Below are 27518 nucleotides of genomic sequence, written 5' to 3'. Positions count from 1 at the left end.
AAATTTGGGACGGCTTGTGCAGATAGCCCTCGAGTAGCTTTGCGCGAAATTCAAAAGACAAACACACAAACAAACCAAATTAAACACCGAGTCGCTCAATGCCACGAGTCCAAAGAGCTAGAGTTTTTTACATTTTGTATTTATGCGAATAAGGCCGTAAGAGTAATTCCTGAAACCAGTTATTATGTAGAAACTTTATAAAACGTGAACAGCAAAACTACAAAAGAATACAATATTTTTCCTGAAAGAAACAAAGGGAAAAATACTCGCACTTCAGAAATATCATAAAAGACGCCTTGTTAAAACAGGTTTAAAATGTGTGATACTCGAAGCTCACTCGGAAACTTCATGTATCAGTTTACAGAAAATGTTAAAAACGAATTTAACACTGATAAATTATCTGCTGGAAAAAGTGTGTAGAAAACGTCCTTTAACTGGATCCTGCCAAGGATGCCATTTATAACGTCATATCGTGTAGTTCGCATGTTCATTTTAAAGTGTCCTCAAACCTATGTTTTGTTTCTAGTTTATCACTTACTTATGTTCCACTGTTCTTATATATGTATGTGTATTTATGTATGTATATATGCTCATCATAAACTATCGAGTTCCACGAAGTTGAAATTGCAAAACATTTTTTGAAAAGAAAAAAGTTATTTTTATTACAAATACCCAATGAAAGCAACAATTAATGCAGTTTCGAATTCACGTTCAAGGGATAGCTTGAAGCAGTTGATACTCAAATTACATAGAAAAAACGTTTATACAAGACTAGCCAATTACCTGTGCCGGCGCCAATGCATTAGATCCGCGCGTGACGTATTCATGACATCATATCTACACCCTGAGAATGGAGAAAAATAAAGTTCTCTGTGACGGGAAACGGAAACGAAAGGGGAAAATCATGACCCCTATTGCAAATCTAGATGAAAACAGGATAAAAATTTCGAGAAGTTGGGTATTGCACATCACGTGATAAAAAAGTTTTTTCAGTATCATACAAGCAAGAGTTCCACTATTGTATGATGTGTACCAGGTAAACATGTTTTTGGAGAGCGTTTTAAATATAGTGATTTCACACCGAAATATTACAACCTTTTCACGAAATTTTATATGTATAAAACACGAAATTCCATATTAATGTTAAAGTCAAAACCAGATAATACACATTAGTAGGTTACGAAAAAATGTCCAAAGTTAACGTTTTATTTCACCATATTTAGTAGTAATTTGATATCTTACCAAAATACGGATTTCAGTTACTCTGTGTGCTTTACATTTATTCTACAATTTTCCAGTTATTTTCAGCTGTTAAATTACTGGTTACGGTTCGCATGCAGCATTCTCACAACAATGGAAATTAATCACTTTTTCTAGGGTGCAGCAACCGAATATTGTGTACTTACTATCATTACGGTCCTTCAAAACAATTTTATTTGTTAAACAAGAAATTGTATAGGTAAAACTTGAAACAAACAGAAATAAGTCAAGACACACGTACAGAGTAAAACATTGACCCCATATCAATTGAGAGAGAGTAAGGCTTTCGTGCTAACGTTTACAATCTACGTTGTTGTTGTTTTTGTGTAATTCACTGTAACGTCATTGATAAAGACGTTTCTTGTTGTTGTTCTCACTGGTTTACTCAGGGGTAACTCTGGATACTGTTGAGCCAGGACCGTTACTGAACAATGAAACTTATAATTTAAATTTTATTTTGTAATGTTTTCTCCTTGCTTTTTTTTATTTTACACTATTGATTATAGTTAGCGCTGATATTGTATAATTACAAAATTACGTTTGACAAGATAAATAAAAAATTTGGATTTTTAAAACCCTGCAAAAGGGGATCATAAAGAAAGTAAGGAAACAAAGCTCGAGATACTTTAGACATTATTTACTCAAACTACAAACCCCTGTTTTGACTCCATGTTGTTACCTCTATAACATGGAGTCAAAATAGGGGTTTGTAGTTTGAGTAAATAATATCTAAAATATCTTCAATCTTGCTTTCGTACTGTTTTTACGGTCCATATTTTAATCCACCAAATGTAATTCTGGGTAATAGCATGAAGCCAAAATAGGAATTTGTATTTTGAGTAAATAATGTCTACGGTATCTCGAGCTTTGTCTGCTCACCTTTTTTACGATACCTATTTGTAGGGTTTTAAATTTCCAATTTTTTATCTTATTTGTTGACTTTTTATGCTCAACTGTGGCTAAACGATTATTTGATATGGCAGCATCTTTATACACTGTTATGACAATAAACTTAGTAGCTAGCTGATGCGGTTCATGATGATTTACTGTAGCTAATGAGTATTTGATCGCTTTAGTTCAAGTTGCAGAACATAAAGCTGTAGCTGGAGACTGTCAAGGAGATTTGTTTGAGAATATAATAAACATTTATAGTTTTTGTTTATCTAAGTTCTTTATGCATATATGCAATTACACAAAGACACAATTCTCACTTGGTTTATATAACATTTTACCAGTAAAAACAGTCTTTTCGAATAAAACATATGCGTATAAAACATCACCTTTATTTAATAAACCTTTATTTCTTTTAAAGCAGTTATTCTACGAATGTGTGTGATAAAATTTAATATTATATGTATTGATTTTCTTTTTTTTAAATTCCTTCACTTCATTAGTAATACAGTGGTTGGCTCCTTAAAAACACCCATTGTATGATGTACAAAGGATTGAGTATCTCCATATTAGTCATCTAATGTTCATTTATTATTAGCTGGTAATTTCTGTTTCACCCTGTACTTAAGCTTTTTAAAGGAATAATATATATTTGTAAAAAAGCTATCTTCAAGGGGTAATGATAGCATCGTTTACACTAGAATTATGATATGTTTCAGCTTATGCAAATTATATAAGAAGCAAAATCGACTTCTTCATACCTCTACGAGCTGAGAAGTACCTTATTCAGTATTCTGCAAAAAAGGTTTGGGTGCAATATACAAAGCTGTGTCTGTTGTACGCTGATAATAGGATAACAATAAGAAAAACTGCAAAAGGGTTGTTTTGAGCGGTTTTCTTTTCCTTGTAAGTCTAACACATTTGCTTTTTAGTGCGTTTTTTGTATCTATACAGCCTAGTAGTCAAGAGTAATGGTTTTAAGGTGTTGCTTAAACTGAATCTTTACTGTTTAAGATGTTTTTACTCGAAATTTCTTATAGGATTTTGTGCAATTCTTTGCCATCCCTATTATAAACCAATATTGTGGTTCATAATAATACAAAGCAATATAACTCAATATGGTGACAGAGTCTATCCATTTATAAAGAACTGACACCAGGTCACTTGTCCCAACTGACGTATTCTTCATTCTTTTACGTGCACTGATTTGAAGTTTGCTTTCTAATCATTAAATATTTAAGAAAAAAGAGGCTTGCCATGTCTATATGTTTTTAATAAAATGCTATCACTTGCAAAATGACGTTAGCAGAACTTCAACTGTTTTAATTCGAAGCAAACCATAACAACCATGTAATCAATGTTTGTTGTTATTAATTTATCACTTTTTACAATGCTTTTGTGCTTAGCCCCTTAAAGATATATCGAACTAAATTTCGAATTGTCGCATATTACAAGGTTTTGGTTTGTTTGTTTTGAATTTCGCGCAAAGCTACTCGAGGGCTGTCAGCGCTAGTCGTCTCTAATTTAGCAATATAAAACTAGAATAAATGCAGCCACCGCCCACTATTAGGCTACTCTTTTACCAACGAATAGTAGGATTGCCCGTCACATTATAACGCCCCCACGGCTAAAGGGCGAGAATGTTTGGTGTGACGGAGATTCGAACCCGCGACCCCTAGATTACGAGTCAATTACCTTAACAACCTGGCCATTTCGGGCATACTATAAGGTATTTTATTTTGTTTTTTCTTTTTTATTTAGAGTTCACTTTTTCAGATTCATATAGGAAGCAGACGAATGGCAGGCTAGTCATGACCACAAAATCGTACATTGATTTCGCTATTTTCAGTCCTATGTTCTTAAATTTGCAGTACACCGCTAGTACAGCGGTAAGTCTACGGATTTACAACGTTAAAAATCAGGGGTTCGATTCATCTCGGTGGACTCAGTAGGTGGCCCGATGTGCCTTTGCAATAAGAAAACACAAACACACTTAATTTGCACATGGTCCAGTATCAGGGTTGCCAACCTAACAAACTGGTATTTGCAGGTATTTCTTTTACTCAGACTGTATGTTTTCACTGACATTATTAAAATAAAACATTTTTCACTATTTACGAGTTTACGAACAGCGTCAATTTGTGAGCATCTGTAAATTTACGAACGTTTGGCAACTCTGCCCGACACCCACCTAAGTAAGACTGCCCCTGGTTATTTGCCAGAGTACTGATAACACGCTGTCATGGTGCAGTTTCCCAACTAAACGAAAAACATATAAACTGCTAAAAAAAACTTTGTATATAATATTCACTTTGGTATCAAAATAAATGTTCAAAGTGTATTTATATATTATTTTTAAGACACACAGTAGTGCACGCCAGTTTAATATAAGTTATACTTAACTAGGGGAAGGAACACACCTATACTGGTTGTTAAATAACGTGGGAGTACACGTGATTGGCACTTATCTAGTGCTATTTCTGAAACGTTTTCTGGATGTCTTTTTTTTATCACCGCGAAATAATCATGATACAGTATAAACACTTTACTAAGAAGAAACCGTAGGCTAGTTATAGCTCTTCATAACTATGTAGAAGACATTGCTATGTGTAAATTTTGCTCATACTTTCTATTTCTGTCATATGTTTCATGGGCCGCCATGGCCAGTTGGTTAGTGCGCTCGACTCGCAATCTGAGAGTTGCGGGTTCGAATCCCGGTTACACTAAACATGCTTATCCTTTCAACCTTGCTTTCTTTTTTCTCCATTATGTACAAGATTTACGAAATTTGATGAAAATACTTCGGGGTATATTAAAAGCAGATGGCTACTTTCTCTCTTTAGGTCTTTTCTCAGATTCTTTGTTCTCTGTTTGGTTAGAGATGTCAATGAATGAAGAGTGGAAACAGTATTTCATTGTAAGAATTGATATTTCTAATATTTATATTGCTTTCTGTAAATTTATATCTTTACCCATTACCAAACTACTTTAATTCCAGGCTTGTTTAGCCTTGTCAATGCCACTATTCATTGGTAAAAGAGTAGCCCAAGAATTGGCGGTGGGTGGTGATGACTAGCTGCCTTCCCTTTAATCTTACATTGTTAAATTAGAGGCGGCTAGGACAGATAGCCCTCGTGTGGCTTTGCGCAAAATTAAAAAATAAACAAAAAAATATGATTCCGGTAAAATCTGACAAAAAATGTGAAAAAAATATGTGTGTGTATGCATGTATAAAATAATGATGGTTACGAGTAGTTATACTGTCCAATCTTTAAAGTGAGAAATCAGTTGTATAATAATTATTATGCGAGGCAGAAATCTGAGTTCATAAAAGTTAGTTAATATGCAGGAACAGTTATATCAGTACATAATACCTGCCGACTGGATCAACCAATTAAAAAAAAAAAGAAGACTCGAATTAATCTTTGAGGTTAGGAGGTTATCCGATAGTGAAATGCTATCAAGATACCCTTACGACTGGTCTTCTGTTGTTACAATCGTTTTCAAAGAAAGGATTTCGAAAAGTGAGACTGTTTGGAGTGGGGAGTGAGCTTCAGTGTTCTCCATGCAAGCAGTAAAACTAGTACAGTAAAGTGTTTAGGAGAGAAACGAGCTAAAAAAGTACACACAGAACCAATCCAGATAACTCCCTTATCCACAAAATAAAGCCTATGGTTACGAAAGACGAAAAAGGCAATGCGATGAAGCTGAGAATATCTCCTAATACTTAACAAAAACAAATAAGGACTCGCAACTGGCGAAGGTTTAGAAGCGAAAACTTCACAAGTTCAACCACACCTCAAAATCAATAGTGTCATGAAACAAAAAGTAGAATCCCAATAACCATATTCGACTAACACCCATCGGAGGGCCTTGCTCCGATGTAATTCCAACATATATTTGTACCATTGATTTGCCTCAACATGGCTTGAGAGTCAATGTTAATGAACAGTAGAGAATCCGTCGAAGGTCTATCAAGATATGTGACAGAAGACATTGACGAAGTTGTCCTTCGAGTTGCCAGGTAAGGATAAGTTATTACGACCACAAACAGAGCACAATCAGTGATGGAGGAAGTAGTTCCATAGGTAGCAAGGGTTATGGAACATTGATCGCATAAAACTTAATACAGTAACCGTTTATTGTAAGTATTAAGACAAAGGACTAATTAGAAAGAAACACAATATCCGGTGAATTCAAAAAATTGATTGTAATCAGTTAGTGCAATTTTAAATAAAGTTTAGGTTGGGTAATTTTAAACAAAGTAACGTATATCAGTTAATTACCGCAACTTATAAAAGATGGAAGTACTTTGTGATTTATTAATATAGGAAATACCTCTGAACTTATGTAATAACAACAAAGAAGGTGCAAGACAGCATACTTTCATGATCTGTGTAGACAGATGAGTGGTAAATCCAATAAGTTAGTCAGAACATGAACACAAAATTAAAATCTGGTGGTAAAAAAACGCAATGAAATAAAATTATTCGTAATAACTTGATTTAGAGTTTATAAATGCAGTGTATTAAAGTTTGTTGGAAATTACATAAACAAGCATCGCGTAACAAAAAAGTTGCAAGATGTGACTTAAGATTTCCCGTCTTTTATTTCTTGAAATATACGCACATGCCTACAATAATCTCTAACAGGTAGTAAAATTAATGCAGAAATTTGTGATTCAGAGGTCAGTCTGGGGCTTACGACGCTAAAATTCGGGCTTCGGTACCTGTGAGCTGGGCATAGCATGAACAATGTGTGTAGCTTCTGCGATTTAAAAAAATCAAAAACACTTAAACCTGTTACATACGGTTCTGTTTTAGAAATTTACTATTTCAGGACTTTGCATGAATGAAAGTGTATCACCTAAACCAAGTAAATACAAGGTAGTGAAAATTCAGTAACAATAAGTAATTACATGCCAGGAATTCTTGCAATAAGTTATTTTCAAGATAAATTGGATACACTAGGAAGTTCAATTCCAGGAGCTGCAAATTAATTAACACGTAACCCAAAAGTGTCAGTTCTGGATGGTGTAGATTAGCAGGGACTCATCTAGAACTGTACTTAAGAGGATACCTTGTCTAGAACATGCTTTCTCGAAAAGCATTTTAACCATTTAACAGGCTGATTTTGAAAACTTACTCAACCCCTTCTCTGGATCAGACCCTGACTAATTTATCTGGTACACCAGATATTTCAGATATACAAGTTGCTAATCAATTAATCAAATGCTTCGATTTTCTTTTTTGTTTTTTTTTAAATTTCACGCAAAGTTATATAAGGGCTATCTGTCCCCAATTAGCAGTGTAAGACCAGAGGGAAGGCAGCTAGTCATCATCACCCATCGCTAATTCTTAAGCTACTCTTTTACTAACGAATAGTAGCATTGACTATGACATTATAATACCCCCAAGGCTAAGCATGTTTAGTGTGACGGGGATTCGAACCCGCGACCCTCAGATTATGAGTCAAATGCCTTAACCACCTGGCCTTCATCAAATACACTAAAACTTGCCGTCAATTTCAGCATTCTTTATCAAATGCACCAGTAATTCCAAGCGAGTATAAACATCTTGAGTGGAAATTTCAAGCGTCTAAGTAGTTTAATCAAATATATGTAATCTAATATACACATATTTAGTGCTGTCCACTAAACTTTACGTATAGAGTTCAGTGATTCTGTTAAAGGCAAGGTTACAACATCACATGGAATTATGTATGCCTTGAAGGTTGGTGCAAATTTAATAACCTCTGCTTGATAAAAATAAATAAATAACGTAATTAATGTATCTATTTCTTACTTCAAAATAAGAAACTGGAACTCATAGTAAGCGCAGAACATTTATTTTTTCGGAAAAATATACGTTGACCAACAACAGTCATATGAAACAATGCACTTTAATAACTAAAATTACAAAAACATTATAGTAAATTAGACATACTTTTCAAGAAGTTGATTTTTAGTTTTGCTCCAAGTAGGAAGTTTTCTGTGCTTGTAACTTAATAATAATATCCTCACGAAGTTGATAAATATGCAGTTGAGGAAGATAGTGATATTGTCATTTGTGAACGTATTGTATGTAGTGATTGAGTTGGTAAGAAAAAATAACATTTCAGTTGACATTGACCTTTACAGGCGTTAAGTTGCAGTGATAATTAATATTGTCGACCGTTAAACAAATGTTGATTTTCATACTACGCAATGCTTGTATGTAAGGGTACCGCAAAAACAAAAAACTACATCGACAACAACAGATGTGAATTCTTAAAACAAACTTCCGTTTTAACAAGTTTTAAACACCCCCTGTGGCTAAAGTCTGTAAAACACGGTAGATTTTCATCATGTTTATTGTTGTTGGTTTTAAAAAAATCCATGTACGACTTTAAATTGATAAACCATTTCGTTAAACGCTCCATAATAGTTACTGTTTTAAACTAATACACTGAAACAAACCGTTAGGCAAAGGAGGAACTCATTTGTGTCATTAGTGGGCAGACGACGGTTACTGCAGGCTTATACACGACCTTCAGATAGAACTAGCACATTCCATTCACGGGACAAGTTTCCGCAAACCACAGGTACATCTCACTTGAGGCTCTGAACGTCAAGCAAATGTTTCTTAGTGTTCGCAAGTTATAAACTCGTACATGGAGGTTACGAAAGTCAGTACAAGTAGACGAATGTTTGGCTCTGTAATGACGTACCTACCACACTTGGTTACTTCACCTATGTTCAGCTTGCCCTAATACGGTGTCGTAACCTCATTTATTTCAGTAACCCAGGAAATAAAATTTTATTACAGACGCTGTTAAAAGTTGTTCTTAGAGCAATTTATTTAAAATACTGAAAGTAAATCAGAATATGATATTAACTTATTAAATTCATTTAAGGATTTCGTCTTCATTTTAAGTCTTTTTTTTTCCTGCTGAGTTGTTTACAAAGCAAAATATAAAAAATACATCATTCACGAAGGGGAGGCAATGCCAAAATGTACAGAAACAAAGCAGGCATGAGTTAACAAAACCATATAAAAATTTCTACATAAGTAACCAAATCTTCTAAAGAAAAACGTTTATATAAAACTAGGTGTTGAATTATTTTCATTCGCATGAATTTAAATTTGAATAAAAGCATTTAAATTGAAGAATGCTTACAAAGGCTAATGTTCATAAGCTTGAACATGTATTCAGTGGTTGTCGTACTTTTTTCGCATTGCCATCCCTACATCGTTGTTATTTTTTAATATTTTAATTGCTTGTTTCTCTCTTTAAAACAAGATCAATGAATATTTTATAATGAATAGCCGTCGCCATTATTTTGAAATCTACACTAAGTTAGGTGTTTAGAAACGTCTATTAGTTTATTGTACGAGAAATATGAGATCATGGTGATCAATTAATACACGTAGGCCATTGTTTTACTGGCTCAACCCTTCATAGTACTACCGCGCTTAGTGATAATGTCATCTGGCTTTTAATCAGAGTTGGAGTAAAGACAAATATACTCATAATTTTAACTACCAGAAAAATCTGAATATTACACTGGCAAGTGCAAAAAGAAAAATTCTGCTTTTGATGACTTTTAAAATTTTATTTTAGCATTGGCCGTATTTAAACGGTTTTCAATTGAACATCGTACCCACTTTTTATTTATTTTTATTAATTTAACTATCAATAGCTATATAAATTATTAACGTTATAGGTAAGTTTTAGTCATTCGTCAAAATGCATTTCTTTACAGCTGATTCAGAATAGAATAACTACATTATACTCGAAACTGATAAGCCTCAAACACTTACCTGTTTCAACTCGATCAATCTGAAACTCGATTTTATATTACGGTGATAATTAATGACTTTATTTTGAAATAATTCTAAAATATATTTGTACGTTATTAAAATAAAATACTTGCATTTTTGATATAACAATTTAAAAAAATAATATTTTTATTAAAACTATAAAAATGATGGCTATTATATCATCTGATGGTCAGTAAAGTTAAAATGTTATCGGTAAAATTACACACAATTATGAATATTTTAACAGTAGGTTTTCACAGGTTGAAATTTCATGCCATTAAAATTAAGCTAAAATAACACAAAAATAGAAAGATTTTGCACAAAAGGATCATTGCACCTTTGAATGGTCCAAAAGGTTAAAAGATATTAAAACAAAAATCCCCCTACATATGGTAGCACACAAATAGTGCGCTGCAGCTACTTCCAAATAATCTAAATAATGACAAAGTGTTTAATTACAGAAGAGTTTAGCATGTCTCAAGTGTATGGAGAATGTCTCCAGAATGCTCGGGCTGTTGCAAGATTGTATGCTTTCCAGATGAAAGCCGACCCGGCATGGCCAAGCATGTTAAGGCGTGCGAATCGTAATCTGAGGGTCGCGAGTTCGCATCCCCGTCGCGCCAAACATGCTCGCCCTTTCAGCCGTGGGGGCGTTATAATGGTACGATCAATCCCACTATTCGTTGGTAAAAGAGTAGCCCACGAGTTGGCGGTGGGTGGTGATGACTAGCTGCCTTCCCTCTAGTCTTACACTGCTAAATTAGGGACGGCTAGCACAGATAGCCCTCGAGTAGCTTTGTGCGAAATTCAAAAACAAACAAACCAGATGAAAGCCATCCTTCACATCAGACGATAGGTAATGTCTGTGTCAGAAGTTACATACTATAGGTTCATTTACGCCTTAGATGCTGTGCGGAAAGACCAAGAACAGCAACAAACGTTGAGAATGAGGCGACCGTGTTAATATTTGTTACAATTTGTCAACACACTGGATACAACCAATGATTACTTACCAGCATTTTGTAATATTGTTACAATATTTACCTGATCTGTACATATGCGTGTATTTGTTGTTGTTATTGTGAAACAATTTCAGTATTTTTTGGTTTAACATGTTTCATTTGCTGTCATCTATACTTTTGTAGCTGACATTATTGATGCATGATGCATGGTAAAAACTTTCGAGGTGCATGGCTTGAAGTTTACCTTAACTGACCTCAATAATATTGTTGCAAAGTATGCACATAGCTCTTCATTCCATATCACTAACAATTATTAGCTACACCTCTCCATTTCGGAATTATTTGCTTGCCAACAGACTTCTGAATCACTTGGTAAATTAACACATAAACACAATTAAGCTAGAATTACATAAAGCTAGTAAAAACAAGAATTCATTCTCTATTTTGAATCTCATCACAGTATATAATTAACATTTTCTTATCACAACTTATACAATTCTTATTTGGTTATGAGCATAAAAACATTTTGTTATTATTTAAGAGTATCTGCGAAAACTACAAAAGAACTATCTGTACTAGCTATACCTAATTTTGAACTGATAGACCAGAAGAAAGGCACAAACGACGTAAACCTTGACTCTGGAATTCAAAATATCGTATATTAACCAAATGACCACACTCGACTGTAAAAAATTATTATTCGCAGATATTGTGATTTTATGCGAAACACATAACTTTTAATTAATGAATATCTGATTCGCATTCAGAAAGTTAGTTGAAACCGGAGGAGGAGAATAATAAAAGTATTTATGAGACATTGATAGTCAGGTCGTATTAACACACATATTCAAATTACGTCATAGTGTGGGGTACCAGCATTAGGTCAGCGTTCTTTGTACCCCCCATCTCTAAGACTTTTGTGAAATTACATTTCTGAATGGAAAACAAAGGCAACACAAGTGATCCTGGCTTGCTTGTTTTGAATTTCGCGCAAAGCTACGTGAGGGCTATCCTCGCTAGCCGTCCCTAATTTAGCAGTGTAAGATTAGAGGAAAGGCAACTAGTCATCACCACCCAGCGCCAACTCTTGGGTTACTCTTTGATCATCGAATAATAGTATTGATCGTCACGTAATAATATCCCAACAGCCGAAAGGGCGAGCGTGTTTGGTGTGATATATATTCGATCCCGCAACCCTCAAATTGCGAGTCGAGCGCCCTAACCACCTGTTCTTGCTGGCCGAAGTATGGCTCCAAGGGCAAGCATGGTTGGTTAGACGGAGATTCGAACCTATGACCTTCAGAGTGCGAGTAGAGCTCCCTAACCATCTGGCCATGCTGCCTTGGGTCCTAGCCACGCCTGGTGGTTAGGGTGCTCGACTAGTAATTTGCTGGTCACGAGTTCAAATTCCGTCTAAATTAAGTATGGCTAGTGAAGATAGCCTCGAGTAGCTTTGCGCAAAATTGTAAAAGAAACAAACAACATAAATGTGTCTTGAACAATCTTGTACTCTACATATTTCGCGTTCAAAAGGATTACGTATGTAACTGTTTATAATTTAATCAAACTGTTTATTACTTTAAAACAAGTACATTTTTGATTCAGTAAAACCCACAAGTAATATCACGTATGGTTCAACATAGTACCCACTACAGTATATATTTTTAAGGTGTATATCACTTTTATAACCTATAAACATTACATAGTTCTAAATATAAATATAGTTTTATTTAAAGCAACATTAAAGCACTCCTTTGTCTGCATACTTTCTTAAGAAATATGTAAATACCGTATTCTTTGTTGCATTTTGGGTAAAACTACACGAGGGCTATTTGCTCCAGCCGTCTAAAAAAATAGAAGGCAAGCAGCTGGTCAACTAGTCCACAACACTTACCTCCAATTTTTCGGCTACTCTTTGTACCAATGAACAGTAGAATTGATCGTCCCTTTATAACGCCCCCACGGCTGAAATGGCGTACATGTTCGGTGACGGGGATTCGAACACATGACTCACAGATTACGAGTCTAGCGCCCGAACCACTAGGTCATAACTAGCCGTAACTGTCGTAAGACCAGAGCCAATGATGAAAAAATTACAGTTCTTAACCACTCCAGGACATTGAAATGGAATGTTTCCTTGGAATTATACACAAAATCCAGAACTCCATACGAGCTACTTTCTAATCTTTACTTATAATTAACAAAAGGTACCATACTTTATTTTAACTAGCTTCACAATAACTATACATCTGTTGTTGTTTTTTTCCAAGTTACACAACTCTGGTCATTCTCTAGCAGTGATCCTTCTGTTTTGGTAGAAAAACCATGGCCTTTGTCCGTTGAACTATCTGACCTTAGCAGCAGAACTTATAATACACCATCACCAAATAAAGTGTAATGGGACCACCCCCCTGATGCTAGCAAGGGATTCCTAAACAACTAGGAAATTGTTGTTGTTGAAATCAGAGTAACTCCATCCATTAAGGTTTTCTTTTTGTCGTAGTACAAAATTTACCCAAATATCCATTCTTTACTGTGCTATAGCTTTTCGAATTCCAGGTATTCTTGTTTAGGTTTGAGTTTTGGTTCCACTGAAAACAGTCAATAATTTATTCCTTGTATAGTTTCAAGTACATCTTACTTCAATTAAGTTCACGAGGTTTTGGTGAGTTTTTCTTTTCTTTAGTCTTCTCTTTGTCGGGGTTTTGCAGAACTGTTTGTTACTGTTTCATTTCCATGAGATCTGGGAATGATGATGAATGGAACACAAAATATTCATGACTAACAGAAGATGTGGTTAAGGTGCTGGTGGTGGGTATGTGGTCAGCCATCTACATGGATTGCGTTTGATAACTAAAACTTTCAAAAGTTGCTTCAAGTACTCTCTCTCTCTTTTATTCTTAAGGGTTGGTTTTAATAAAGTTAATGTTCCAACACTGATTTGTCTCTGCTTACTTGTTTTGAATTTCGCGTAAAGCTATACAAGGGCTATCTGCGCTCGCCCTACTTAATTTAGCAGTATAAGACTAGAGGGAAGGCAGCTAGTCATCACCACCTACCGCCAATTCTTGGGCTACTCTTTTACCAACGAACAGTGGAAATGACCGTCACTTTACAACGTCCCCACGGCCGAAAGAGCGAGCATAATTGGTGAAACAGGGATTCGAACACGCGATTCTCAGATTGCGAGTTAAGTGCTCTAAGCACCAGATCTTGCTGAGACCCTGTCATTATAAGTTGATTATAACAAAGAAATGCCATGTATAAAAATGGTCCAGCATGGTCAGGAGGTCAACGTGCGTGACTCGCAATCTGAGGATGGTAGGTTTGAATTCCCGTCTTACTAAACATGATTTTCATTTCATTCAAGTTGGCATTATAATGTAACGGTAAATCCTAATATCCTACTATTCATAGGTAAAATTAGTAGCCCAAGAATGAATGTAGGTGGTAATGACTAGTGACCTTCCCGCTAGTATTTTACTACTAAATTAGGGACTGTTAGCGCAGATAGCTCTCGTGCAGCTTTGGACGAAATTCAAAAAGAAACAAGTAACCTATAACTTCAATACATTTCACGCGACACTAATATGCGTTGGGAACAATAATATGTAAATATAAGATAAAAATTTAACAAAAACCCCCATGCTGAGGAACATTTCAGTTTCAGAAAAATAAATATATTCAAAATAATTATTTAAAATATCGGATACTCAAAATTTGCTTTAGCTCTAAAATAAGTAATATCTTTTATTAAAGAATATGAAGACTTTCTGTGCTAATTGTCCCTAATTTTGAAGTGACAGACTAGAGGGAAAGCAACAAGTCAACACCATCCTTCTAAACTCAGGAGCTAACTAGTCTTTACCAAAGGAATGATGCAAACAACTAGTTGCTAGTGTTTGTTCCCTAATCCATATGAGCGTTATTCGGGTGCTAGAGGTCATGCTATAAACTGTCATTCTAAAATATCAATGATGAATTGTGCTGTGGTATTAATTAATCGGTAAGCTTAGCCTACTTGGTGAAGTAATTGATAAAACTTAGAGCATATTGACTATCTTTATCAATCCAAGGAAAATGATCAGCCATACCAAGTATTAGTGTTTGAAGAAGAAAAAACTTTCTTCTCTAAATAAGTCATCCCAGCAAAATCAATCTTTCTTCTAAACAGCGTTGTATTTACATTAAGTCTCAAAGTTTTGATATTAATGCGTCCAAAAGAACCATTATCATATTATGTGTTACTTGAACATGTAAGCTCCCTGATGTCTCCAGTTCTCGTATAATTGTAAAATATAAAGCATCTCCTGTTTCACAAGCTCTGGGACAGGTAGCTTTATTACAAATATAGAGCTACGTTTGTATGGTCCTCAGCAACAGTGCATCAAACTTTACTGCATTTGAAACTGCTATATAATTTCCAAAGGGTTAATGTATTCATGTTGCATTCATCGATCAGAAAAAAATGCTTGCTTCATCTTGGAAGCAGAACTCATGCAGGATCTGGGTCTTTCAGTCGCTTATATTTAAACTCCAAACTGGCCTAAAGGAAGTCAATCCACTAGTGAGATAATCGCAGTAATAGATGATTCCATTAATCTGTAAACTTGGATACTATGCATGTTGTGGTGGAATGTTTCACAAGTTTTACAACTTCTAAAAGTTTTTCTGTATCACACAGTATTTATATTAAGAAGCCACAAAATACGACTGAGATATGTCATTACATACCCTACACCTTGCTATACTTTTGACAACACAACTACAGTTATATTATCACAATAATTTTACAAAGACCTTATCTAGGATGAATGGACAATTTTACATGAGTTAAGTCACAGCTTCAGCCTCAACTGAAGCACATTCCAATATTGAAATGCTTTATTATAGTTTCCACTCCATTCAAATTACGAATGAGCTTAAGTCAGGGCAAGTACTGGTGCAATTATCTTGAAGAAACTGACCACAATGAATAGAACCTTATTAAATGGCTGATTTCCTTATTAATTAAAAGCTGGGGTCAGCCCTTAACTACTATGATTTTCGAAGGTTCAATGGACACTTTGTTCCTACCAATTTGTTATACTTAATAAATTCCTCATACGTATATGCACAATCATACACCTTGTTTCATATACAAGCTTGCTTTCTCTGCTTAGCAGAAGACTGAATCATATAAACAAATACTAGAATATCATCCACATTCAAGAAACATCTCTTATTATAAACCCTGTGTTGCTAGTTCCTTCTATCACTGGAAAGAATAAGGAAGCAAGTTGCATAACACCCGTACAAGTAAACTTAAAAACAGTTTTAAGTTTGCTTTCGTTACACAGCTTCTGTAGACAAATGAGAGGTCTAATGTTTTGTGTCAATTGTGCCTTTCAGTACACACAAACATTCATCTGTTTACAGAGATAAAAATATCTGAACAGCATGAAAACGCTGATGTGCTTAAAATCAATACAGAACCTCATCTATTCTTCCTTTCTAATCACATTTGGAGATATAAAAAATATTTTAATTAGAAACTCGTGATATTATTTGAGAACGAAAGGTAAATAAACTTATTTGACACACACACAAACAAATCTTTGTCATGGCACCAAATCTGTTGTTGATAATCGATGGTATGTTTCTTGTAAAAGTGGGTTCAACAGACAAGTTATTGATATCACATGAAAAGAAACTGATTCTGAAATAATAACTGGTAAAAATGATACAAAATCTACCTGGGTAGGAATGTAATTATAAACACAATTAAAAGCGCCATCAAAGTTGTCGTAATGTACCCCATGAATAGAAATATCACTTTTCAAAACTTCTGTATCTTTATAACAAATAAAAATGATAGACAACCAACTCAAATAATTATTTAACAAATAAGCAGTAGTAAGTAATCAACGTGGATCAAAACAATATATCTAATAGACAGTTTCTAAGGGCATTATAAATGTGAGCGTAGTTCAAGAATGGTCATTCCTGTTTCAGAGATGTCGAGAAAACCCAAACGAGCCGTTTTTACATATATATTGGTCATTCCTGTTTGACTAGAAGTAGTAATTAAGGGTCAGAAATGTGCTAATCATTTTAAAACCACATGAATAAAGAGACGTCAATATGTCATGTTACCAAAGAATTAGGTTTATGCATTGTACATATCACAGTTCAACATATATCACTGCTTAACATAGAACACTTATTTTGTTTATTCTACAGAAATAATTACATACTGCTCTCAAATATACTAAGAGTTATTTTTGAATTAAGCACAAAGCTTCACAATGGACTATCTGTGCTCTGCCTACCACATGTATCGAAACCCGGTTTTTAGCGTTATAAGTCCGCAGACATACCGCTGAGCCACTGGGGGGCAATATACTAAAAGTTTGTTAAATGAAATTACTGTTGAAAATTTAAAACTAAAATATACGAAATAAACAATTATCCATTTAAATGTATCACTTCCTGGTTGTAATTTACAATTTGCTGTGTAATGTGAGGTTAAAAATATTTCACTAAGGTGATGCTTTAAAATTAAAATATTTAAAAAGTGAAACAATTATAAAACTAAGCAAAAGTTGGCAGGTACATTATCAAGAATTTAAATTTTTATTTGATTAACGCGATTTAAAATAAAACTAAACTATATTATTAATTTTATTTATTTACATGTATTATATTTATGTTTTTCTTACCTATATTTACAAGTTTTATGTTGTCAGCAGCCATAGCGTTTAGCGCAGTCTGTACGTTTTCCAGGTACTGGTGTTGATTGATTGGTTTTCTAATCTTTTTCAACTTTTTCTTCTGGAGTACTTCAATCAAAGCTAGAAGTTTAAGTCCATCACAAAAATCTGTTCTTAAGTCATGCACTATTAAATTGACTGGCTTTAACTGCTCGTTAACCCAATTAGTAAAAGTTTTTTCTTGAATTTCAATCCAAATAAACTCATCACCTTTAATATTCATTGCACGTGCTGCATGGCCCTCAGGTGAACGTGCCTTCAGTCCTATATGACTAAAGCCTAAGTCGCCTTGTTTTTCACTTTCCATGGTTCTCAGTTTAAAATGTTAAACAATTTGTATCATTAAAACACATCTTTTACTTAAGCATGCTGACAGACTTTCCTAAACCAGGCCGCTCTCTATCTCACGTATCATTAAAACCGAGAAACTAATCGTCAGCGCAAACTGGTCTGCTACAGCCTACAGTCAAAATCTGCGGGTCTTGACGTAACAACGTTGTTTATTGTTTAAACTGAAAATGAACTATAGATTTAAGTCTGAATACAATTCACTTCACTCTCCTTAAGTTTATTGTAGAAAACTAAATTTCTTTTGCCGAACACAATTTACTCTTTTACTATAACACAGCTTTCTATCTTAAAATAATTTGTACTCAGGGTCTCCTTTATCCACCTGTTACACACGGTTTACGTGTGAGACTCGATTTATCATGGTGGCAGGAACGAGCTTACGTGAAAATGCGCGAATGGAACTCAGTACAATTTTTGTGTAAGGCGTGTCTTTTGTGACGACAAATGCCAGTCACCAACCCCAACACAGTAACTTGAACTTTCAGCACTAATTGAGTTTTCGTTAAATTGAATCATTCTAACCTAAAAATTAGAACTCCTAACTATTTTCAAAATATCATTTCTTGTCAAATCCTTACGTTTATAAACATAATACACATATTTTTTTAAAAGATGTACTTTCATTACAATAAAATAAATAACTGCTTTTAAATTATAAATTCATAGGTTGGCCTGCTTTCTTCTTTGGGTTGCGGAAGCCAGTTGTTTGTTACGTTATGCCGAGACATTTACTTCCTGGTCAAACTATGTTTAACAATTTAAAGCAGTGCTATTAAACATACCCATTCACAAACGCACACAAGACAAACATGCAATGCCAAAAATAGGCCCGCTTTATTCAAACTAATGTGAAAATAATTGGTTTTCTTAATTAATTTATTTTTTATTTAATTTATTAATTTATTTATGAGTAAACATCAATAACATATTTCAACCTATTTTGAAAAATTGTCAACAGTCATTTTTTCTAATGTATTCTGACAAGAACGGTTGAACAAAATGGGCAAGTATTAAGAACTGTGCAAAATTTGCTCAGAGTTCTGATTGAGTTTTGGAAACATATGCTGACATGAAATAAATTTCACTTAATACATGCATCAGTTCTTTTAAACAAAAATTACTCCTCCCCTTCGTAATGGCACAGTAGCGTCCCCGTATACATAAAATGCTAAAATCAAGTTTCGATACCCATGTTGGGAAGAGCACAGATACCCATCGTGTAGCTGTGTGCATAACTTCAAAGAAACAGACAAAAATCCGTGCATGTTAGACCAATGTTCAAGCCAGCTAAGCAATAATTTTTGTTTTTTCATGTGAAAAAATTTATGATACATTTGTGAATTATCTCTTAGAAAATAAAAATTCACCGGGGAGAATCGAACTTCTGATAACAACGAAACGTTGTACACGGAAAGAGAGTATTAACACAAAAGCATATAACTGCTTTGTAAATGCTCAAGAAACGTTACTGCAATTTAACATAATACTTTTAACAAATAAAATGAGTAAGGATGTAATTGTTCTGTGTCATTATATATTTTTTTTACAAAATATTAACAATCGAAGTTCATGTTCTTTTCTTTATATTTTCACAACTGCAGATATAGTTAGCAGTGCATTTATCTCCTGATTAAAAGCTGTTTTTTTTTCTTAATGGCACGATTGTTCTGAATTTCGCGCAAAGCTACACAAGAGCTATCTGCGCTAGCCGTCCCTAATTTAGCAGTGTAAGACTAGAGGGAAGGAAGCTAGTTATCATCACCCACCGCCAACTCTTGGGCTACTATTTTACCAACGAATGGTAGGATTGACCATCACAGTATGACGCCCCATAGCTGAAAGGGCGAGAAAGTTTGTTGTGACGAGGATTCGAACCCGCGACTCTCAGATTACGAGTCGAGTGTTAACGGCACGAGATTCTAATATGGCCCAGCATGGCCAGGTAGTTAAGGCACTCGACTCCTAATTCAAAAGAAACCAAACCAAAACCAAAGATTATAATATTATAATATTAGGTGGACAAGATATCCCATTAAATAAATAAGTAAATAAAATGTGCTAATACATTTTATGAACATGTAACTTCATAGTATAATTTAATAGCATAACATAGATTCACTGAAATTGTTTTTGTTTAATATTCTTGCCTATGCATCCTTTTTATATTATCTAAATACTCCTTTGCGTACGTGTAACATTAGAGGTAATATTCGAAATCGTGAGAAAAGAAAAGAAATACTGCATAATAATCAAAAAAAGAGACATCAAAGTTTTTGCTGTACTAAGTATACTCCATAAAAAACTGTGGTAAGGTTCTACGTTTCAGAAGAAGCTGTATAAAAAATTCTGAGGTAGAAAACTGAAAATTTTCCAAAGCGATGTAAAATATCTGAATCAGAAACAAAATTCGAAATAATTTCAAATTCAATTTATATTTACCACTGTCAATAAGATATGATCATATCTGAATATGAAGTTTTTCTTGAATCACCCTATCTCGGACAACTAGAAGAAATTTAACAAAAGTAAATTGCTTGAAATAGCTAAAATCTTAGAATTAGGGGTTAGGAAACTAATGAAAAAATTAACTAAAAACGTTTTGTTAAAGTACTAGTCGTTGATGATTTGTTGTTTGAGGAATAATTAGGGGAACATTCTAGTACTCCACCAATCAATCAAAGCTGAGTGATACAGATGAGTTTGAAACTGAGTTAATACTCAAACAAATCGAGCTAGAACGAGCAAGTACCGAAGCCGAAAAAGAAAACAAACAAGTTCTATTGAAGCGGAAAGAGAAAATAAAGGATCAGAGACCGAACAAACCCGTATTGAATTCGCGAAAGAAATTAGGCTGAAAGAAATGGAATTTAGACTCAACTCCGATCGACGAATGCAAAATGACAACGATGAGCTCAATTGATATATTAATGTACCTCCATTTAATGAAAATGAATTGATTAATACTTCCAACATTTTGAGAAAGTTGCCCAAACCATGGAATGGTCCATCGAAAAATGATCATTATTATTATTACTGAGTATCTTAACTAGTAAAACGCAAGAATCTTATGCCACTATGTCTTTAAAAGGTTTTATGAATCATGATAAAATTAAAGTAGATATTCTCAAAGCATATTAATTAATACCGGAGGCTTATCGCCAAAAGTTCTGAGAGTATCGCAAGCAAAATAGCCAAACTTATATGGAATTCGCCCACATACACACACAAAAAAAAGGGTTATTTTGATCGATGGTATAATTCTATGGATATTGACAACAGTTTCGACAAACAAAATTATGTGTAGCTGAGTAATTTAAGTGTTGTACTAGTGACGACCTAAAATCCGACTTGGATAAAAAGAAAGTTGAAACACCATAGGAAGCAGCTCCTCTTTCCAATAATTATACTTTAACACATAAAATCACTTTTCATAAAAAGAAATTCCCGCCATTTCAGTCAAAGCCTTTATCTGTCCATTCCGCTAAAATTGAGGAATCTTCTGAAAAATCCAGATTTTCTAGTTCGAAATCTTCAAACAGTCATGATGAAACTTCATCAAAATCATCAAGGCCTGTCTGCCATTTCTGCAAGAAATGAAGTTTAAAAAGAAAAAAAAAAAGGGGAGCGACACTTAGTGCTTTCGTGTCAATATATAGTCTTAGTTTCACCAGATCACTCAATGTTGTTGATTTGGTCCCTGACAAAAAGGTTGAGGTGGCTATAGAGGAATTTAGGGCTTTTGTGTCTATTGGTTCCGTGTCTTTGACAAATGACATTGTAATACCATATACATTCTACGTGACAATGGGAAGACTCAGTCATTGTTGTTAGAGAGTATATTGCCTTTAAAATCGAATTATGCCACTGGTGAGTCTGTTATTGCTCAGAGTATTGCAGGTGCATTTGTTAATGTTCCTCTTCATAACATTTATGTAGCATTAGACCTAGTATCTGGACCAGTTGTGGTTGGAGTAACACCTACTCTGCCAATTAAGGGTGAATCATTGTTGTTGGGAAAAGATTTGGCTAAAGAAAAGTTGTTGCCGAACTCAAGATTGTTAGTGGTCTGGTCACTGTTTTATCTGAGAAAGATGTTGTTGTCAAGAGGAATCCACACATGTTTCCCTCGTGTGCTGTGACTCGAGCTCAGTCGAATACATTAGGGCAAAAATAAATAATAGATATTTGTTCAGAGAATGGTATTATAGATTTGTCCCAAACATTTTTTTGGATCTGACAGGAATCTTGTAAATAATTGTTCTACTGACAATTCATTGGTGAATGACAATGATGAACTTGAGGTATCTAGTTTACCTAGTGAAGTTCCGTTTTCTAGAAGTAAGCTGATCGCCGAGCAAGAAAAGGATCTGCAGATCTCATCACTATTTAAGTATGTACACCTAAAGAATGAACCAGAAAAGTTTTTGAAATTGTTCTTGCAAAAGCATATCATTCTGAAATGTTGAAAATTGCACATAAACTTAAACAAGATGTGTGACAAAATTATGAGACATTTTTGGCCCAAAATTAAGCAAGATGTTTTCCGGTTTTGTAAAACTTGTTATACCTGCCAAATGGTCGGAAAATCTAACCAGAAAATTCTAGTTGCTCCTTTGAAACCTATCCAAGCTTTCGAAAAACCCTTTAGTCATGCGATTATTCACTGTGTTGGGCCTTACCAAAAACTCGAGCAGGGAACCATTATTTGTTGGCTATCATGTGCGTATCCACTCGATTTCCTGGAGCTATCCCTTTGAGAAACATTTCAGCAAAAAAGAAATTAATCAGAACAGATCAGATCTAATGTGTACCATCCCAAATCGCCAGATGCTCTTGAAATATTCCATTTTACCTTCAAAAATATGACTTTGACTTGTCTCTATAACGAGAAAGATTGGGAAGTAGGAATTAATCTGTTGTTACTTGCTGTTCGTGAATCAGTTTATGAGTCATTAGGGTTTAACCCGTTCGAGTTGGTGTTGACCATTCAGTACATGACCCCTTGAAGTTGTTGAAGGAACAATGAATTATTGGAAGATGACCTAAATGAAATACACTTACCAGATTATGTTTCGAAGTTTCGACCCAAACTGTTAGGTTTTTTTAAATTGGTTTGAGAAAATTTGAAATCATCCACAGCCAGAATGAAAAACGTTTATGGTCGCTGGTCTGAAGAGCATAAGCTTCATCCTGGTGATTTGTCTTAGTATTGTTACACACTATGGGACTTACACTGAAAGCTAGGTACCATGTTCCCTATGAGGCTGTTCAGAAAGTTAATGAGACAAACTATATTGTAAAAACACCTAACCATTGAAAAGCTAACCAGCTGTGTCATATCAGTATGTTGAAGCCTTATCACTTCTGGGATGCATCTGAAAACATTTTGGCTGTGAAATGTTCTCCTGATATTGATGACATTCTCTTTGATTCAGACACTGTAAGTTTAAAATATTGGAGATGAATGCGACGTCAAACTGAGTAATTCTGACATTTTGGTTAATCTTAATACAAAACTCTATCACTAACCTCCTGAAGAGAAACATCAACTTGCTGTTTTCTTGGTTGAATATGAGTGTATATTTTTGGACGTTTTTAATCAAATCAACTCTCCTGTTTATGATGTTGATATACACTCCTGGCCAAAATCTTAAGGCCAATGAACATAAAGAAAAAATACCCATTTTGCGTTGTTAGACTCAACCATTTATTTGAGTAGAGCTCTTCGAAAGATGAAAATAAGAAAATGGAAAATAAAAATAAAAAACGTTTTTAGCATTTAATAGGGAAAATGTAAACACCATGAAATTAGCCTAAATACTAATTGGTCAAAAGTGTAAGACCATACTGCAACGAAGCGTTAAACACGTAACAAAATTTAGTCATTTGTGTTCAAGCATTAGCGTTGTCAACATCTCCCACTGACATCTTCTGTGTTACATTGGATAAAAACATGGCAAAGGTTAAAGAGTTGACAGAGTTTGAACATGGCAGAATTGTCGAGCTGCAAAAGCAAGGTCTCTCTCGACGTGCCATCGCTTGTGAAATTGGGCACAGTAAAACTGCTGTTGCAAATTTCTTAAAAGATCCTAAGGGATACGAAACGAGAATTCCAATTCGTCGGTTCAAGAAAATTTCACCGGCGTTAAGCAGAAGGATTCGACGGGTCGTCCGGCAAGACATCAGCCGATCGTCGAACCAGATTAAAGTCCTTGCGGACGCAGAATGCAGCTCAAAAACAATAAGATGGCATCTAAAGAGAAAGGCTTTAAAAACCGTAAACGTCTTTAAAGGCCACGAAACAGCTCGGTTAAACTTTGCTGAGAAGTACCAAACATGGGATGCAGAAAAGTAGAAGAAGGTTTTTGTTCTATGATGAGAAAAAACTTAAGCTGGATGGTCCAGATGGCTTCCAACATTACTGGCACGATAAGGATATCTCACCAGAGACGTTTTCTACACGACACAATTCCAAACAGTGCATAATCTTCGTGAAGCCATCTTCACCACTTGGAATAACATTCCAGCCAGCCTTCTGCAAACGCTTATATCGACTATGCCAAAGCGAATGTTTGAAGTTATTCGCAATGACGCCCGTGCAACTCACTACTAAGACCTCTTGTTGGGCATTTTTTACCCTGTGTAGGACTTCTTTTTGGTATGGTCTTATACCTTTGACCAACTAGTATTTAGGCTAATTTCATAGTGTTCACATTTTCCCTGTTAAATGCTAAAAAGGTTTTTTAGTTTTATTTTCCCTTTTCTTATTTTCATCTTTTGAAGCTCTGCTCAAATAAGTGGTTGAGTCTAACGACGCAAAATGCATATTTTTTCTTTATGTTCATTAACCTTAAGATTTTGGCCAGCAGTGTATGTGATGCTTCTCCTTTGAAACAACATCCCTATGGTATGAATCCAATTAAGGTTGATAAAATGCATAAAGAAATATATTTATAGTATTCTATAATGCAGTGAAAGCGATTTGTCTTCACCTTGTGTACTGGTTTCCAAATTGGATAGTTCAATTAGATTCTGTACAGATTTTCGTAAATTGAATGCTGTGACAAAGACAGATTGTTACCTCATTTCAAGAATAGTGGATTATATTGACAAAATTGGAAGAGCCAGATACATTACAAAATGTGACCTGTTGAAGGGGTACTATGTTGTTCGTTTAATTGAAAGAGTAAAAGAAAGCTCTAGTTTTGTTACTCCTGATAAACTATACCAGTACAATATAATTCTGTTTGGGATTTAATATTCTCATGCGACTTTTCAGTAAATGATGACTCAATGTCTCAACAATCTGTCAGAAGTTGCAGTTTATGTTGATGATATTGTAATTTACAGTAACACCTCGGAAGAACACTTATGTATTGCCCAAGTTCCGCTTGTTCTCTGAATTTGTAGAAATTTTTTGAGATTAAGAATCAACAATATGAGCTTTACGAAAACACCAGCGTATCATCGAACATTGTTGAACTTTTGATAATTTCGTCCAATGAGTATATAAATGCAAGCCATCACAACACGCTAAAAGACAGTTATAAAATATTGTAAAACTGCTCCATATTATTATTTTTATGATCTGTTTGATATATATCTTTAACATTTTTCAGGTTAATAAAGTGTTAATACCCATAACAACCGTTCTGAGATACATTTTTATTTCAGCGGGTTTCTCATCATCAAGAGGGAGTATCTATCAATATATTTATGCATATGTAAATACTGGCATATATTGCGAATGAAAATATTTGGTTATAATGAAATCTTACTGTCAAATCTAAATAAAGGAATAAAAAATCAATATTCTGCCTGCAGGATGTTTTTTCTATTTTTTATTTTTTCTTACCAAGATTTCTCTATTTTTTGATGTTATATATTTTAATATTTTTCCCTCAAATACATTGGTGTAATTTAATTGCATTTAAATATTCAGCGTTTGTTTCATGACTATTTTTGAAAAATTAAATTATTGTTGAAACTAGTGTTTTACATCTAAAATATTATACATAACATTCAGAGAGCTTTGTACAAATTTTGTTATTGGCTAATCCATCACTTTAGTCTAAGCAGTTGTTTCCATTAACAGCCAATCACAGCCATTGAATTAGTGCTTATGATGAAGCGCGTTAGCGGTAGGAATGAGAATGACATTTTTCTTTGCCTTTGATTTTGTAAGTAAAGAAAAGCATTAAAACTCTTAATTTTTATTCTGTTCTATTTACGTGAACTTTATGTTTATTGAAAGAAAGTTAAAATACACAATGTTTTGCGGATATTTATTTCCAAAAATTAAGTATTTTAGTTTTGTTTATCGCTGTCGGTTGTAAAAAAATATAAATAATGAAATCATTTTGCTAGGGCAGTACCAATTTACACTGCTTGTAGTACTATTACTATTAGTATTTTTACATTTAGGGTTAAGCAAGGTTAAATTATAGTAGTTAACTAGCCAGGTTTACTGAAACGTGAAGGTTATGAAGATATTGGAAAACTTGAGCCGATACTTTTCTTCTTTTTTTTATTTAGTGAATAGCTCGCAGGCTAAAAAAAACTATTTGTACAAGTACAAACATGTAACTTGTAATATTTACAAGGAAGTTAAGAACATCTTATCAGAATATAAATATTTGTATAAAGATGTATGCATGTTATAATATGAAGCTTAAAGGCCACTTTTATATTCTTATAAACATGCATAAGAATGAAACTAATCAGAATATCAGTTTCTCCACCTTGCTTTTTCCTGAAAACTACCAGTTTAATGTGACTTCAAAATATTTGCTGCTTTTAGTTTAAACTTCAATTTCTTTATGCATAATTTAAATTAAGCTGCACCAACACCATAATCACTGCTACTTTTCATTTTGTATAGACTGAACTGCTAGGTTTTGTATTCTGTATATTCACACACATTCATATAAACTGTCATTTCTTATTCACCCTTACTAGTTATTAAACACCAACCCTTTGAGTACTATATCAGGTAAATTAGGTGAGGCCTCAAACTGTGAGGAAAATCAACATATTTAAAAAAAATAATTACAAATAGTAAGAAAAGCTTTCCTGGCAATGTAGAATAATGTAAAATTTGAGTGTATGGCTTGAGATAAGGGCAAGTACTTGCCTGCTGGCTCTGCTTCCATTTCTCCCTCTATACCCATAGATTGATGTGGGCTTACTTCCTCAAAGGATGTTTGTTTCCTTTATCTCCTCACAGCCTTCCAACACTGATGGAGTTTTCTTGTTATATAATACATGGTGAATAATACAGAAAAATAATGTAGAATATTTTAATATGTATAATAGTAAAGCACTAATATTACACTAAATGATTTTCAAAAACTTATATTTACACATTATTTTCTTTGTTTTTGAATGTGAATATCTTTTCATAGTGCATTAATCTTTGTGACAGTTTTGAATGAACAAAGTTGCATCACAGTCTCTATACCAGTATCTTGTATCTTTTTCTCCTAGGTTTTTGGTTTCCT

At 34.1% G+C, this 27518-nt stretch overlaps 2 protein-coding genes across 8 annotated transcripts in view; one reads left to right on the top strand and one right to left on the bottom strand.

The window, feature by feature from the left end:
• Window positions 1-18627, bottom strand: part of LOC143225544 (filamin-B-like) — a 130260-nt gene extending 111633 nt beyond the window's left edge. For 2 of the 5 annotated variants that reach the window (XM_076455182.1, XM_076455186.1), the window contains exon 1: window positions 17617-18618. In XM_076455182.1, coding sequence (XP_076311297.1) covers window positions 17617-17974 — 358 coding nt within the window. In that variant the 5' untranslated portion in view covers window positions 17975-18618. Of the gene's footprint in view, window positions 1-17616 lie in introns of all 5 variants that reach the window. The other 3 variants (XM_076455187.1, XM_076455184.1, XM_076455183.1) reach the window with 3 other exon arrangements.
• Window positions 18628-26082: 7455 nt separating this feature from the next.
• The window catches only part of LOC143225543 (P2R1A-PPP2R2A-interacting phosphatase regulator 1-like), a 64038-nt gene continuing 62602 nt past the window's right edge, over window positions 26083-27518 (top strand). For all 3 annotated transcript variants that reach the window (XR_013013917.1, XR_013013918.1, XM_076455181.1), the window contains exon 1: window positions 26083-26198. The gene's annotated coding sequence lies outside the window, so the exon portion shown is untranslated. The remainder of the gene's footprint in view (window positions 26199-27518) is intronic.

Source organism: Tachypleus tridentatus, chromosome 9 (assembly GCF_004210375.1).
Source record: "Tachypleus tridentatus isolate NWPU-2018 chromosome 9, ASM421037v1, whole genome shotgun sequence".
NCBI classification, from domain to species: Eukaryota; Metazoa; Arthropoda; class Merostomata; order Xiphosura; family Limulidae; genus Tachypleus; species Tachypleus tridentatus.
Note: the sequence above shows the minus strand (reverse complement) of the source record. Positions and strands in the feature narration are given on the sequence as shown.